A 17,413-nucleotide genomic window follows, 5' to 3' on the forward strand; every position below is an offset into this window, starting at 1 on the left:
CTCTGGTCTGAACTTTGCAGGTGGGTTTTCTTCCGCCCGGGAGAGCCTCTGGGAGAACGCGAACAGCATGCCTCTGGTCTCTGGACACGTTTAGTGAGCACCAACTGTGTGCCAGGCACTGGGCCGCACAATGTCCATCTTCCAAAGTGCCCCACACTTTGTGACTGGCAGCTAGTACTTCTCCCCTTTGAGGCCAGCTCTTGCCACTACAAATCTAGACAAAGAAAGTCAAGGTGCAGGCTGCTGTTGCCACATCCCGTGGAGACAGCTAGATGAATTTTGCCCAAACTCAGAGGAAATGTTTGGGACTATGGTCTGACTTCAAATACAGGCTGTGCAGCATGTGTTACCACCGATCAGAAGACACCTGCCATGCAGACAGCACGTGGCCTCCAAGATGGCCCAATGACCCTCTCCTCCTGAAGTCACAACTTGTGCGTCCTCTCACGCTAAGTCAGGGCTGGCCTGTGCGGCCTAAAGATACAGTGGAAGTGATGGCATGTGGCTTCCGAGGCCGAGTCCTGAAAGGCATTACAGTTTGCCTTGGTCTCTTAGGATCGTTTGTTCTACGGGAAGCCAGCTGCCGTGCTGTGAGGACACTCAAGCAGACCCTGGAGGAGCCTGTGTAACCAAGGCCGGCCGCCGATGGCCAGCACCAAATGGTCAGCAATGTGAGCAAGCCACCTTGGAAGCAGATCCCCCGACCCTAGCCCAGCCTTCAGATGACTGCAGCCTCGGAGAGACTGAGCCAGAACTGCCCTGCCAGCCCACTCCCCAACGTCAGACACACTGTGAGAGAAATGTGGCAGAACTCTGACCTGCAAGACAGGAAAGGAAGTCTGCTGGGAGGCTTCTGGGAAAGAAGTTTTTTGGAAAGTTAGAAGGGGGCACAAGAAGGGATGTGATCTCATCAGGCTTCTCGGCAGTGGCATGTAAGTATGTGATGTTTGGAGCTCCTGCAGCCATTCTGAGACCATGAGGGGTTGAGCCTCAAGACAGATGCCAACTGTATGGTCAGCAGAGTAGGAAGATGGAAAAGCTTGGGTCACTGATGAAGTGGTCGAGCCACAGGATGAGCCAGCCCCAGGACAGCCAGCATCTGTACCTTTTGGAATGTGAGATAAATTGACCTGATTGTTCAAGCTCCTCTTCATTGTGAGAACAACAGTTATTTATTTATTTAAATTGTTAGTGATTCTCTCAAGGAATACCAGGGATTTTAGCTTATAAGGAATGGCAATGGGTACAGTTTTAGGGAGCCAGGTACATACTAGTTGCTTTGAAGACATCAGCTTATTTAATTCAACCCCTGGAAAACCCTCCGAGGTAGAAACTAACATCCCCATTTCTCAGATGAGGAAACTGAGGTTCAGAGGACTGGGACTTCTCTAAGGTCACACAGCAGGGAAGTGGCAAAGCTGGGCCTGACTGGAGTTCCTGTTTTGCCAACAGAGGAACACGACCCCAAGTTAATTTCTGGGCACTTCTCCCTACCAAGAGTATCATGCTCTCAGGTAGTGCAAATTGCATTTTACATTAAAAATGGAAAAGGTAGCTTGTTAAATAAAAAAAAAATTTAAAGCATGCCAAGGTCAAACAGTGTTGCTATGAAAATGAGGAAACAGTGAATGCATAAGTGCTTTGTAAACAGAGGCCACCCAGACCAAAGGGGCTGCTCTGACTGGCTAGCTTTCCACCCAAATGTGCCCCTCTGCAATTACTTACCTCATTGTAAAAGAAATGGACCGTGTGGTTGTTGAGTTTTAACGAAAGCGTTTTCAGGAACGATATATAATATGCCATAATCTCCTCATCAGAAAAGTCAAACTTATGGACAATGATAGAATTTACATAGTTATTAGAGAGCAAATAATCTAGAGGGAGAAAAAAAAAAAACACAAAAGAAAACAGGTTAGTTAATTCATGCTGGAGGGAAGGCAAGCAGAGAAAGTCCAGGAACACGCAGATGACCATGAGAATGTATCAGTACTTGAACCAGTCAAGCTAATAGGGAGCAGCTTAACCTTTAACCAGCAAAGAAATCAGCCACCAGGTGTAGTCACTAGAAAGTTCAAGAGCAATGCCAGAGAAAAGTCGGGTCACCCTGCCTCCCACACCACAGAAAAGAACACTTGAGCATTTTCTTTCGTTGCTGGCAGAGTTCAACAAGAGAGCCGGGGGGTGGGGCAGACGAGCTGGTATTTGGGTATTTTCACAAACCACCCACGGATGAGGGTAAGCTGCACTGTATCTTATAAAAGCTGGCCCCATTTTGCCATCAAAAGTCACACTGTCACCCTCGAATGCCACAAAGGGCTCCGCGTGGCTTTTTCCGTCCCATAAGGCAGGCTGACTGCTTTACATTACCATTCACCGTCACGACGCTGCTGCAGAGAGGGCCTTGTTTTCCTCATTTTGCAGATGAGTAAAAACTAAGGCTAATTACCTGCCCGAGGACACAGAGACAGTAAGTCAGAGACGGAATTCAAACTCAGGTCCGACGTCCTGTGTTAATACCACGCACTAATGGGGGCCAAGGATGAAAACTGGATGACGAGGCCCTGTGGGCACTGCAGCCACAGGAGAGCGGCTACCCCTGCTAAGCTCCCAGGGCCCAGCCCCTGCAGAAGTGCAGGCCCAGCGTGGTGAGAGCTTCCAACTGTGCAAAGGAAGCTGGAAAACACAAATCATAATGCTGTATCTTGGATGTTGAAATGTCAGCCACTAGATCAACTCATTCTGAAAGCTGTGCTGGCCAGTGAAAATGGGTCTACAGGCCCACTGCGACCCATGGGCCCACTGTCTGCAATCTTGGTCTTGGGCCCTGGCCAGACACGTTATCCTCTGAGTCCTTACCAGACACCCTGCGAAGCCAGTGCCGCCATGCCCACTGTCTGCCTTTCGGGCTGCCAGCCTGTGAGCTCTGCACCATCCCAGCTGCCTCCCCACTGACAGGGAAAGGCAGGACGTGACCCACACATGTACCACGGGCAGACGCGGTGGAGCAGGGGAGCAGGGTGGGGCACAGCCTCGTTACTCAAAGTCTGGTCGTGGGACCGGCAGCACACGAGCTTGTCAGCCGTGGGGAGGCTTGGGCCCCAGCCCTGGCCTCCCACTCAGATCTCTGGGAGGGCCCAGCACTCCGTGTGTTAAGAAGCCCTGCAGGGCTTCCTGTCATGCTCATATCTCATAGGCACTGGGTTCAAAGGTAAACTTTGACCCACACTGCCTCTGTCACTCCCTAGCTGGGTGACCTTGGGCAAGACACTTACCTGCCCCACTCCCCAGCTTCCCTGTCTGAAAACAGGAACAAGAAGACCTTCCTCGTGGGGCAGGGCATTGTGAGGATTAAAGGAGATAATGCACAAAAAGCACTGAGGGCAGGGAGGAGCACAGAGGGAGCACCCAATCACATGAGCTGCCGCCCCTCATCTTCTCACTAAAGCTTGGAGATTCCTAACCTCCACCACCAGTCCTCCGGTTACCATGACTGTTGTCCTTGGGGGGAACAGAAATAAACCGTTAAGTTTTATTTGGTGCCAAAGAGGTACCTAACTTAGGCCAATCACAGTATACTGAAAAGGCTAGAATCACCAAACACAACACTAAGAGCCATCCAGGAGTACGGGTCATGAGAGGGGCCGCAGCGTGGGCTGGGTGCTCCTCAGAATACAGTCTCAGAGCAGGCTTTGCAGGTAGGACGTCATGTCTGTAGTTTTCAAAATCTCCTAATTATAACAATTCCTGAGGTCAATCTTGGGGCCCACGTTAAGAGAGGAGGCAGTAGATCTGAAGTGGGGTCCTAAGAATTTTAATATGTTTAAAAATGAGGTTACACACACTATACAAAATCTATGGGATGCAGCAAAAGCAGTCCTAAGAAGGAAGCTCATAGCGATACAGCCCTTCCTCAAAAAACAAGAAAAATCTAAAACAAACAAACAAACAAAACCAACGTAACCTACCACCTAAAAGAAAAAGAAGAAAAAACAAAACCTAAAGTCAGCAGAAGGAAGGAAATAATAAAGATCAGAGAGGAAATAAATAAAAGAGAGATAAAGAAAACAATAGGAAAAAAATATCTATAAAACCAAGAGCTAGTTTTTTGAAAGGATAAACAAAATCAACAAACCTCTGACTAGGCTCACCAAGAAGAAAAGAGAGCGAACCCAAATAAGCAAAATAAGAAATGAAAGAAGAGAAATAACAACCGATACTGCAGAAAAACAAAAAAAACATGAGAGAATACTGTGAAGAGTTATATGCCAACAAAATGGACAACCTAGAAGAAATGGACAAGTTTCTAGAAACATACAGCCCACCAAAACTGAATCAAGAAGAAATAGATAGGGCTTCCCTGGTGGCACAGTGGTTGAGAGTCCGCCTGCTGATGCAGGGGACACGGGTTCGTGCCCCGGTCCGGGAAGATCCCATATGCCGTGGAGCGGCTGGGCCCGTGAGCCATGGCCGCTGAGCCTGCGCGTCCAGAGCCTGTGCTCCACAACGGGAGAGGCCACAACAGTGAGAGGCCCGTGCACCGCAAAAAAAAAAAAAAAGAAGAAATAGATAATTTGAACAGACCAATCACTAGAAGTGAAATAAAATCTGTAATTAAAAAAACAACCAAACAAACAAAAAAGACTCCCTGCAAACAAAGGTCCAGGACCAGATGGCTTCACTGGGGAATTCTACCAAACATCAAAAGGAGAACTTACAATGATCCTCCTCAAACTCTTCCAAAAGACTGTAGAGAAGGGAACATTCCCAAAGTCATTCTATGATGCCACCATGACCCTGATACCAAAATCAGACAAAGACACTAACAAAAAATAAAATTACAGGCCAGTGTCTTTGATGAATATAGATGCAAAAATCCTCAACAAACTGAATCCAACAACATATAAAAAAGATCATACACCACGATCAAGTTGGATTCATCCCAGGGTCACAAGGATGATTCAACACATGCAAATCAATCACTGTGATATACCACATCAACGAAAGAAAAGACAAAAGCCACGTAATCATCTCAGATGATAGATGATTAGATGTGGAAAAAGCGTTTGATCAAATTCAACATCCATTCATGATAAAAACTCTCACCAAGGTGGGTACAGAGGGAACATATCTCAACATAATTAAAACCACTTATGACAAACCCACAGCCAACATGATACTCAATGGTGAAAAGCTGAAAGCCTTCCCACTAAATTCTAGAACAAGACAAGGATGCCCACTCTCACCACTTCTATTCAACATAGTATTGGAAGTCTTAGCCACAACAATCAGACAAGAAAAAGAAATAAAAGGCATCCAAATTGGAAAGGAAGAGGTAAAACTGTCATTATATGCAGATGACATGATACTCTCTAAAGAAAACCGTGAAGACTCCATACAAAAACTATTAGAACTGATAAATGAACTCAGCAAGGTAGCAGGATACAAGATTAATATACAGAACTCTGTTGCATGTCTTTACACTAAAATGAAATATCAGAAGGAGAAAGTTAAAAAAAAAAAAAGACAATCCCTTTTAAAATCATGTCAAAAAAAATAATAAAATACCTAGGAATAAACATGACCAAGGAGATGAAAGACTTATACGCTGAGAACTATAAAACATTGAGAAAGGAAACTGAAGATGCTTTAAAGAAATGGAAAGATATCCCATGCTCTTGGACTGGAAGAATTAGTATTGTTGAAATGGCCATACTACCCAAAGCAATCTATAGATTTAATGCGATCCCTATCAAATTACCCATGACATCTTTCACAGAACTAAAACAAATAATCCTAAAATTTATATGGAACCACAAAAGATCCAGAATTGCCAAAGTAATCCTGAGGGAAAAGAACAAAGCTGGAGGCATAACCCTCCCAGACTTCAGACAATACTACAAAGCTACAGTAATCAAAACAGTGTGGTATTGGCATAAAAACAGACATATGGATCAATGGAACAGAATAGAGATCCCAGAAATAAACTCACACACCTACAGTCAATTAACCTTCAACAAAGGAGGCAAGAAATACAATGGAGAAAAGACAGTCTCTTCAGTAAGTGGTGTTGAGAAAGCTGAACAGCCGCATGTAAATCAGTGAAGTTAGAACATACCCTCTCACCATATACAAAAATAAACTCAAAATGGCTTAAACACTTAAATATAAGACATGACACCATAAAACTCCTAGAAGAAATCATAGGCAAAACATTCTCTGACATAAATCATACCAGTGTTTTCTTAGGTCAGTCTCCCAAAGCAATAGAAATAAAAGCAAAAACAAACAAATGGGACCTAACCAAACTCATAAGCTTTTGCACAGCAGAAGAAACCATAAACAAAACGAAAAGACAACCTATGGAATGGGAGAAAACATTTGCAAACAGTGTGACCAACAAGGGCTTAACTTCCAAAATATACAAACAGCTCACACAGCTCAATATCAAAAAAAAAACAACCGAATCAAAAATTGGGCAGAAGACATATAGATGGCCAACAGCCACATGAAAAGATGCTCAACGTTGTTAATTAGAGAAATGCAAATCAAAACTACAACGAGGTATCACCTCACTCCAGTCAGAATGTCAATCATCAAAAAGTCTACAAATAACAAATCCTGGAGAAGGTGTGGAGAAAAGGGAACCCTCCTACACTGTTGGTGGGAATGTATATTGGTGCAGACACTATGGAGGACAGTATGGAGGTTCTTTAACAAACTAAAAATAGAACTAGCATATGACCCAGCAATTCCACTCCTGTGCAGCATATATCTGGAAAAGATGAAAACTCTAATTCAAAAAGACACATGCACCCCAATGTTCACAGCAGCACTATTTACAAAAGCCAAGACATGGAAGCAACCTAAGTGTCCATCAACAGGTGAATGGATAAAGATGATGTGAGATAGATACATACATACACACACACACACACACACACACACTGGAATATTACTCAGCCATAAGAAAGAATGAAATACTGCCATTTGTAGCAACAAGGATGGACCTAGAAATTTTCATACTGAGTGAATTAAGTCACACAGAGAAAGACAAATATCCTATAATATCACTTATATGTGGAATCTAAAAAAATGATACAAATGAACTTATTTACAAAATAGAAACAGACTCACAGACACAGAAAACAAACTTATGGTTACCAAAGGGGAAAGGGGGGTGGGGGAGGGATAAATTAGGAGCTTGAGATTAACAGATACACACGACTATATATAAAATAAATAACAAAGACCTACTGTATAGCACAAGGAACTATATTTAATATCTTGTAAAAAAAAATGAAGTTACATATATCACAAATCTAAGTGTGTAGCTTGATATATGTGAAAATGTACATATATATGAATCTTAAGTACTCGTACCTGTGTGTGTGTGTGTGTGTATATATACATATATATATGTATATACACACACACGCACACATCTCACAAACCTTAGGTGTCCAGCTTGATGAATTTTTGCAAATAAATACACCACCCAGATCAGGCAGTGCATTTCCAGCTCCCCGAAAGGTCCCTCACATCCCTGCCCCGTCAATACTCTCTTCCCAAAGCCAGCCCCTAGCCTAACTTCCAGCACCACAGAATCGCTTTGCCTGATCTTGAACTTCATATACATAGACTCATACAGGAAGCTCCCTCTGGTGTCTGGCCTCTTTCACTAATCACCACATCTCAGTTATCCATGTTGCTGCATGTGTGCTAGCAGTGCATTCCTTTTTCTTCCTTCCTGCTATATAGTATCCTGTTCCTTGAACAGTCCACAATCTACCCACCCAGAATCCACACCTGTAACAACCAGCCAGGTGATGCTGATGCCTCGAGCACTTCTTTTCATGCTGTCTTGCCAGCTGTGGTTGGCTGGGGATGAATGGGCTTGCCGGAGAAGGAATGTTAGCCCCACTGTGACTGGTTAGTGGCTGCCGGGCCACCAGGGGCACAGACGCCTATGCTGGCAGCTTGAGATGTGCAACCTCGGGCTTCTCGGCTGCAGTCTTGAAGTGGAAGAGCCACACGCTCCCATCCTTCCCCAGCAGGGACTTTTCCAGGGCCTCCACGACATGACTCTGTGGTTGGTGAGGCCACCACGGGGGTGGCAGAGGTGCCTCTATTAATCGACTGGGATTTTTCTACTACCCCCTTACTGTGTGGCCAGCTTTCTGTGGTCTCTTTTTATAATAAACCCAGGAGTCTATAAGTAATCTCAGGCTCTCAAGCCTTCTGTCACTTAGGTCACCAAACCCAACAGGCACCAGGTGCACTCGTTAAATGACTGCTTGTAATAATGAAAATCCGGAAACCACCTAAACGCCCATGGTCACGTTAAATAAGTTATGGCCCAGCAAGACGCAGCTCTTAAACCAAACAAGGTAGGGATGCATGAACGGACAATATGAAAAATCTAAGATACGCTAGTAAGTTGGGAAAAATAAAACAAACAGCAAAATCGTATGTGTCCACTAAACTTTTAGGGTGAGAGTCTATAGAACTTTTGCTTTCTACAGTTTTTTAATGTTTGATTTTTGTTGTTGTTTTATAATGAGGACATTTTCTCTCTATAATTAGAAAATAAAAAAAAGCAAAACTCACCCATCCTTCTCACCCCCATACATCCAAGTTCTGTAAACTGTGAGCAATTTCTGCTGCTTTGGCAGGCCTTACGAAAGCACTCTGATGGACTCCCCTGTATGGCCAGCAGCATCTGCCTGGGTTTTCTTATAGCACAGCACCCTCTTTAGTCCTAGTACAAGGAAGGCCACACGATCCAGAAAGCCCAGAATTTTCAACCCCCTCTTCAATCCAGTAGCCCTGGGGTTAGCTGGGTTATGAGAAAACAGTCATTTGGGGGAATGCTGGATTTCATGATAAAACCAACTCTAAGTGGACACCTCCACCTGCCAGACCCGATCCTACACTCTGCACGCCCACTGTCACACTCAATCCTCAAACCACTCTAATCACCAGGTACTAGCATTATCTCTCCTTCACAGATGCAGAAACTGCAGCTTGGAGGGTTCACTCCCCAGAATACACCTGGGGTGTTTGCGGCAGAACCAGGGCTCAGAACTGCTTGGGTCTGAGTCCATGGCCCGTACCAGCGAGCTGGGTCTTCCCCTCTCGGAGTTTTCAGAAACCACACGCAATTGATATCCAGGGTAACAAAAGCTGTTGGGAAACCACTCAGGGAGAGTGAGTCAACTCACATTTGGCAACTCACAGACATGGGGAAGCGCGTAAGGAGAGTCTCCTGGGACAGCAGCACCATCTAGTGGCTGCTTCCTGGGACAGCAGTACCATCTAGTGGCCATCAGTCTGCAGCTCTTTCCTATCCCTCCCCCCTCCCTCCTCCCTCCTCCCTCCTCAGGAGGAATGCCACCATCTCTACCTCTCTCCACCCATCAGAAACTTTTTAAAACCTGTCTTGGGGACCTAGGGCCTGCCTGTGGCATAGACATTCCATCACTTGTCTTCTCTTCCCTGCTTCCTGCAGGCAGGGCCTGGGGCTTGGTGCAGTCATCTTGGAAAATAAAGCTCGTGATCAAGCCCGGATGATTAGGAGGTAAACCAGGGTTTCTAACCCTCGGCACTGTTGACATTTTGGGCTAACTAATCCTTTATTGTTGGGGGCTGTCCTGTGTGTTGTAGGATGTTTAACAGCATCCCTGGTCTCTACCCACTAGATGCCAGCAGCACCCGCCCCCCAGGAATGTCTCCAGACACTGACAAATGTCCACTGGGAGCACAGTCACCCCCAGCTGAGGACCACTGAGCTAGTTCACCTGGGCTGAAACCCATTCTCAATTCCTGCCTTGCTACAGCTGTCACCTGGGGCCAGTGACTCAAACTCTCTAGGTGTTAAATGAGGGCACTGACAGCACCTGCCTCGCAGGTTGGTTGTTTCAGACAAGATCGAGGGCCGGGAAGAGGCTCTGAGTCACACCCTTGTCAGTCGGGCAGTGGGACTGAAGCAGGCAGGTCAGGGGCCAAAGCCACACCCTTGCATGCTCCTTGGCCACGTTCTCCCTCACCTTGCTGCTTCCAATGCTTATTCTGTTGGCCGATTATTCAGCAACCGAAACTCTTTAATAACAGGTTATAAAGAAGAAATGCAAACACCCCCAGAACCACTCAGCAGAGGGGAGCCCTCTCTTAGCTCTTCACAGCACCCTACCTTGCAGGGGGGGAAAAATGGCATTAGGGAGTGAACTCTGTGCCCCCAAAATTCATATGCTGAAACCCTAACCCTCATGGTGACTGTATTTGGAGATGCAGCCTTTCAGGAGGTAATTAAGGTTAAATGAGGTCATAGGGTGGGGCCCTGATCCGAGAAGACTGGTGTCCTTCTAAGAAAAGGAAGAGACACCAGAACTCTCCCTCTCTCTATGTGCACAGAGGAAAGAACACATGAGGACACAAAGAGAATGTGGCCATTTGCAAACCAGGAAGAGAGGCCTCACCAGAAACCCTGATGGCACCATGATCTTGGACTTCCAGCCTACAGAACTATGAGAAAATAAGTTTCTGTCGTCTAAGCTGCCCAGCCTGGGTATTTTGCTATGGCAGCCCAAGCACACCAAGACACACAGTAAGCACAGACATTCAAACAGCAACATGAACGCCACGGCAAACGACACGCAGCTGACACTCAGAGGTGCAGAGGCAAGTGTCAGGACTGTCCTTACAAAGTGAGGTCTCGTGACTGATATTCTCGAAGAGGATGTTCAAGGTCTGCAGCAGCTGAACGCACACGTAGCGGCCTGACTTCTGCCGCAGGATGTTCAAGAAGAAGACGAACATGTTCTTCTCCAGGAAGAAGCTGGGGAGAGAATGGGAAGGTGTCAGTGGTCTGCTTCTACACGTGGAAATGCATGTCATCCTCTGGTTGCACACCCAGCACACGTGTGTGCACCCCAACAAAGGCATCTGCAGAGCAGCCAGATCACACCACCCGTGTGGCCTCGGCTTCTGAGATACCCAGCTCCCACGATGCTGTCCTCCATCAAGAAAAACGTGACCTTTCAGACTCTCTTCCCGGAACGTGAGAACAGTGCTGATTCTGGGAAGCAGTGATTTCTGACAGAGTGGGAAAGATCTTTCCCGGCTAAATGATTACACAGTGACCTACCTACACTTATAAACCCAACAAGCAGCATTTTCCATCCAATATTTTATAAGCTCAGTTTTCCTCACTAAGCCTCCTTCCTTTGCTTTCATAGCTTTGAGTGCTCACCAACAACCTGGGAACCAGAGTAATTCCCTACAAAGGGGTAAGATCATGCTGAATATTAAGAGTTTGGGTTTCTCAATTAACAAGTTTGTCGTTTCCACATTGAGGGTATGAGAACTGGAAGGAAAGAGAAGGTGCTCATGTGGTCATGGGACCGGACCCCAGCTGGTCCCCAAGTCTGCTTTGCCTTTCTTGTCCTGGATGGGACATTTGTCTACATGCAGCCTGGGGGCACTGACTTTGGGAGGCACACATTGGCTCTTTTAGTCTTGAAATGCTGACCCCCTAATGCCTGTCTTTAAAGGAAGAAAATGACGTTTCTAGTTTGGTGTTCTCTGTATTCACGCTAAGACCAGATAATCTCTCATCTGGGATACTCAGAACAATTCCCGGCAGTCCCGTGGGTCTGTTGGTTGACTCAGTGTTGGGTCTCCCTCTTCCCTCTGCTGTCAAGTGGCAGGAACATGGGCCTGGCACTTGCTCAGTGCTGCAGATCTTCTGTTTGAATCCATGAAAGGGTAAATGAATAAATAAATATGACCTTAAAGAGACCTCTAAATTATTTTCCAACTCTGATTCTGGGAGCCCGTGTGCCTACAAATGCCATCCATGTTGATCCCCAGAATATTTCATTCATTGGACCTATCGTGTCTTCCTTTGCGGCGGGTTGTACAAAGCACTGACTCCCAAGTATCACCCAACAAGCTCACTGCAGCCCAAGACCGACTTGGGAACTTGTTAAAATGCTTGTACCTACATCTTGCCCAGGGGTAGATTCCGTAGGTCTAGTGTGAAATCCAGGAGCCTGGATTTTTAAAACTCCCTAGGGTAGTAAGGGGCTCCTTGGAAAAGTGGCTAATTCTAGGGCTGGGGCAGATAAAATGCAAGATGAGCCTGGAGCACCTCAGAGTACCAGAAAGTAAGGAAGTGCTCCAAAAACCAAAAGGATGGGGCTGAGGCAAAGGGACACAGGAAGCAGCCTGAAAGAGCTCCTAGTGCCTGAAGCTGGAACAATGCCAGCAAAAAAATAAATAATGTAGTATTGGATTATAATCCAGAGGATAAAATAAATATCCATGAGTCCATATTGATATACATGTGCCTTGCAGATACTGTGTTTTTTTTACAAATTGAAGGTTTGTGGTGACCTTGTGTTGAGCAAGTCTATTGGCGCCATTTTCCCAACAGCATTATTTTTTTTTTTTTTTTTTTTTTTTTTTGCGGTACGCGGGCCTCTCACTGCTGTGGCCCCTCCCGCCGCGGAGCACAGGCGCCGGACGCACAGGCTCAGCAGCCATGGCCCACGGGCCCAATCGCCCCGCGGCATGCGGGATCCTCCCGGACCGGGGCACGAACCCGTGTCCCCTGCATCGGCAGGCGGACTCCCAACCACTGCGCCACCAGGGAAGCCCCCAACAGCATTATTTTTTAACTGAGGTACGTACATTGTTTCTCAGACACAATGCTATTGGACACTTAACAGACTACAGTACAGTGTAAACGTAACTTTTATATACAGTGGGACACCAAAAAATTCGTGTAACTCGCTTGACTGCAATATTCGCCTGATGGCGGTGGCCTGGAACCAAACCTGCAAGATCTTCAAGGGAGGCATATAAATAAATGATTGAATAGATAAATAAATGAGGAGAAGAGACAAATCTTCCACGAAGAAGAATTTCAAACAGTGTATGTAGATACTCCCCCCTTTAAGAAGGTGGAGCTTAATTCCCACGCCCCCAAGGTCCAGGTGGGCTGAACTTAGCAACTCACTTTCGGAGACTACTGTAGGGGAGGGGGAAAGAGTAACTTTAAAGTAAAAAAGCCTGGCAGCCACCACCTGAGCCAAGTGATCCGGTTAACCTCTCCAGGAATCATGTGGATATCAGGAACGGTGACATTCTGGGATGGGAAGGACACTTCCCCTCTGTGACACTCTTCCCCAAAATTCCCAGGCTAATTGGGAGAGAAACCCAGATTGGGGGACGTTCTACAGGACAGCTGGTCAGTACTTCTCAAAACTATCAAGGTCATAAAAAACAAGAGAAGACTAAAAAACTGTCACAGAACACAGGACACTGGGGAGACGCGACAACTAAAATGACTGTGGGTGCCTGGATTGGGATCCTGGAGCAGAAAGAGGATGTTAATGGAAAAACTGGTAAATTCCAAATCAAGTCTGGAGTTGACGTAACGGTGATGTTTTAAGAAATGCACTCTAGTCATATAAGATATTAACAGGGAAACGGCATGAGGGGTAAATGGGAACTTTCCGTACAATCTAAATCTAAAATTATCCCCAAACTTAAAAATGGATTAAAAACAAGCTCTCTTGGGGCCTCTGTGGGGCAGTGATTTAAGAATAACTGGGCCTCTAAGAGCTCGGTAGTTTTTCTAAGACGACGGATGGACTCGGCCATTCTAGTAAAGGTGACGTGGTTTCTAATCTTTAACCCAAGGGTCTTTCTCATTTCCATAAACAGATACCAAGCAACCAACAAATAGTAAATTCCCCATGGATCCTGAAAGGCAACTAGTCCCGTTTATGAGCAACACCTATTTATTACTCATGTTTTCCCTTGGGGAACTCAGCCAGTGTCACAGGTCTGCATTTTAAACAATTTACATTTTCCGCAAGTAGCTCCATATTAGCTAACCTCACTGACGAAAATATAGAGCTATCCAGAAAATCAAAATATCTAATAAGAAGCCAGGTTGGAAATGGAACACCTGTATTTGTTTTAAATGTGTGATTTGTTTTGTTTTGTTTTTTGCGGTACGCGGGCCTCTCACTGTTGTGGCCTCTCCCGGTGCGGAGCACAGGCTCCGGATGCGCAGGCTCAGCGGCCACGGCTCACGGGCCCAGCCGCTCCGCGGCATGTGGGATCTTCCCAGACCGGGGCACGAACCCACGTCCCCTGCATCGGCAGGCGGACTCTCAACCACTGCGCCACCAGGGAAGCCCTAAATGTGTTTTTTAAGTGGCCTCAACACTTATAATTGAGATTATTTTATATAAAAATAAAATCTGTGTTTGGTGGTTGTCATAACCCTAATCCTTCTGCACTCAGATGCTGGGACAGGTCTGTTGAGGAAGGTAGTTCATGGGTTACGGTCTTTGCTTTTTAACTGTCCAATAGGGATACCCTTTTTTTTTTTTTATAAATTTATTTAGTTATTTATATTTTATTTTTGGCTGCACTGGGTCTTCATTGCGGCGCGCTGGCCTTCTCTAGTTGCGGCAAGCGGGGGCTACTCTTCGTTGTGGTGCATGGGCTCTAGGCACATGGGCTTCAGTAGTTGTGGCATACAGGCTCAGTAGTTGTGGCGCACGGGCTTAGTTGCTCCGTGGCATGTGGTATCTTCCCGGACCAGGGCTCAAACCTGTGTCCCCTGCATTGGCAGGCGATTCTTAACCACTGTGCCACCAGGGAAGTCCCAATAGGGACACCTTTTAAAATGATCATTTGCTAACATTTCTTGAGTGCCTAACTCTGTAACAGGCACTGGGCAGGGAACTTGCTCTCTCTCACTTAAAGATGAGCAAACTGAGGCGGGCCTGAGACTCTTCACCTAGGAAGTATGAGAGTGAGGAGAAATCCGTCCATGGGCTCTAGGTGTGAGCCGTTTGACCTTGAGCATAAAAAGGGGTGGGGATGAGGATAAGGATGGGCATGGGGATGAAGATGGGGAAGGGGATGGGGATGGTGATGGTCCTCTACCCTCGGGTAGTTGGGAGACTTAGAAGGATTATCTCATCAAGAGCTCAGCACTGTGGCCACCCATCAGTAAACACAATCAATGTTAGCCCTTAGTGTCTCCACCTGGGGAAGGGTCTTTTCAGTTCACCTAGAATCTAACTACTCAAGACATTTTCTCCTTCCTTTGGGGGAGATAATCAGACATTACTTGGAAAATTATCCATGATATTTTCAAATTTTTCTAGGGACACTGTTTTCCATAACTTTCCCATTTTCAGCAGGCATTTTTACAGTGTTTCAAGGACATTTTAGAGAGACAGAGAGAGAGACAGAGAGGGAGAGAGACAGATATCTGTGCAGGACCAAATTGGCATCAAATCCTGACATCATCAGGAATGACTCATGGTACACATTTAGAAAATTATTCAAAGGAAGAAGAAGAATCAAAAAACAAAAAACCAGAAACCCTTACTCAAATACAGAGCTGTCATTCTGATCCCCCCAGATCAGAATCTCGGTGATGGATCGGATGGTCTCCACCAGCAGGTTCCTGTTCTGTTCTGTGACGGTGGTGTTTTTGGTCAAAACGTGGTACAGATATCTGAGAGAAAGGAAAAGAAAAGAGAACTAAAGGTTACCAGTTGAAATGTAAGCCAAGCTCAGTGACCATTAGCAACATTTTAGGGACAATTTGGCTGTGCTTTTTACAGACACAGTTGTTAGCACAATTCCCATTTAGAGGAGACATAACTCACCACCTGAGAAAAATGGCAGACAATGCTTCGAAGTGTTCAATAACCAGGGACACACCAACCCAAACTGAGGCAAGACTGTCAAGCTTTTGAAGACAACCATCCTCAAACTCCAGTGTGTGCAAGAGAATGACCTGGAGAGCTGGACAAAGAGGGGCCACTGAGCCCACCGGAGACTCAGATTTAGCGGCAGTGAGGGAAGACCAGGCATCGGCCTTTTTCACTCTCCTGGGTGATTCTGATGCTGGCGGAGCAAGTGGAGGCACACGGCTCAGTGCCAAAAGCCTAAGACCCGCTGCCTGGCTGATGCAGAGATCAGACGTGGAGTCACACAGCAGGGAGGGTGGTCCCAGAGCCAGTGGCTGGGGCACAAATCAGGTGCCATCATGATCACCCTTGGAATGCCCTTAATCCCCCATGAAGCACAGAACTGATGGCTCAGATGAAGCAGGTGGCTTGCAGTTCAAGGGCACAGCTCTTATTTGCTGTGTACAGAGTAAAGTGAAGTGGGTTTGAGAGGCGATGACCATGTATTCAATACTTCACCCACCTGAATGTGCAGGGACAGGCGGGCCCGGCCTAGTCCTGAAGGCCCTCTGCCGCTTGTGAGGGCAAAAGCCAAAGAATCGCAGAGGCCACTCCTGAGCAGTGTGGGGACTAGCAGCCTGGCCGATGCCCTGGGAGCGCCACCTGGCACGGTTTTAAGAGTGTCTCCAGGGCCGGCAGACTGAGGCAACTTCAGCTGTCACGGCTTGGGAAGGAAAAGGGGGCAGCAAGAGGGAGTGACTCAGGAGTATTCACTTCCCGACTTCTTTTCTGGCCACCTTCAGTTTGGGGGTGGGGGACTGGCGAGAGAAAGGCAGGGAAAGGCTAGATAGGTCATACCATTGAAGATCTCTAAAAATGGGTAGGATGTAAAGAGGTAGAATCTTGCAAATGGAACCACAGGGGCCATCTGCTGCTTTAGGGGGTTTTAGTTATTAGTGCTTGTGCTGTTTGTCTAAAGACATACTATAATCATTTTTTTAATCATTTAGTTAATCTAATTAATTAAAACTATATGCAACTTTTAACATGCAGTAACTGGCATAGCTCTCCCAAAACAGAACTCTCCAGCACCTGTGCCCAAATCCACCGGCAGGGCCGTGTGTGGGGGGGTGAGGCCAGTGGTCCCCTGTGATTAGGTGACTCCACAGCACTGACCCACCCTGGGATGAATGCAGGGGACCCACTTAGGAATCTACGTCTCCATCTTGCCTCGAGTGCCTCTTCCTCAAAAGGCTCAAAGAGCAGAGTGTTTCAGATTGCGGCTCACAGGCCTCCTACATCAGAACCACCTGCTTAAGTTGCACATTCTGGCTTCCGACCCCGGACTCCCAGAATCTGAGCCCTGGGTGCAGGGCCCCAAATCTGCATTTTGAAGGAGCTCCCACTCTTGTTTCAGAGCCACGGCATCACTCACGTCATGGCCGTCAGTGACACTGCCCATGTAGTGAACAGTACGCCCCCCACCTGCTGTGACAGGCGTTGTTGGCAACATGGGGAGAGGCGGATTCTCCCCTCTCTGGTGTTTCCTTCTGCGTAGAGGACAACATGCATTATCACCTCACTATCACACTCCTGGCCCAGGAGGCAGCAGCCTGGGTAAGTGGGTCTGCTCTGAAGACCCCCAATAGGGATAGGAGAGGTTAAAATCTTGACGATCAGCCCTGACT

At 46.6% G+C, this 17,413-nt stretch overlaps 1 protein-coding gene across 5 annotated transcripts in view; it reads right to left on the reverse strand.

Moving 5' to 3' along the window:
* The window catches only part of CLEC16A (C-type lectin domain containing 16A), a 211,453-nt gene that overhangs the window by 183,571 nt on the left and 10,469 nt on the right, over window positions 1–17,413 (reverse strand). For all 5 annotated transcript variants that reach the window (XM_089896165.1, XM_022552227.3, XM_022552228.2 and 2 more), the window contains exons 2-4: window positions 15,419–15,547; window positions 10,701–10,834; window positions 1,726–1,874 (exon numbers count right to left, since the gene is read on the reverse strand). In XM_089896165.1, the coding sequence (XP_089752291.1) occupies window positions 1,726–1,874; window positions 10,701–10,834; window positions 15,419–15,547 (412 nt within the window). The remainder of the gene's footprint in view (window positions 1–1,725; window positions 1,875–10,700; window positions 10,835–15,418; window positions 15,548–17,413) is intronic.

Source organism: Delphinapterus leucas, chromosome 15, assembly GCF_059928025.1.
Source record: "Delphinapterus leucas isolate spDelLeu-1000000601 "Yukka" chromosome 15, BTC_Dleu_Yukka2, whole genome shotgun sequence".
NCBI lineage: Eukaryota > Metazoa > Chordata > Mammalia > Artiodactyla > Monodontidae > Delphinapterus > Delphinapterus leucas.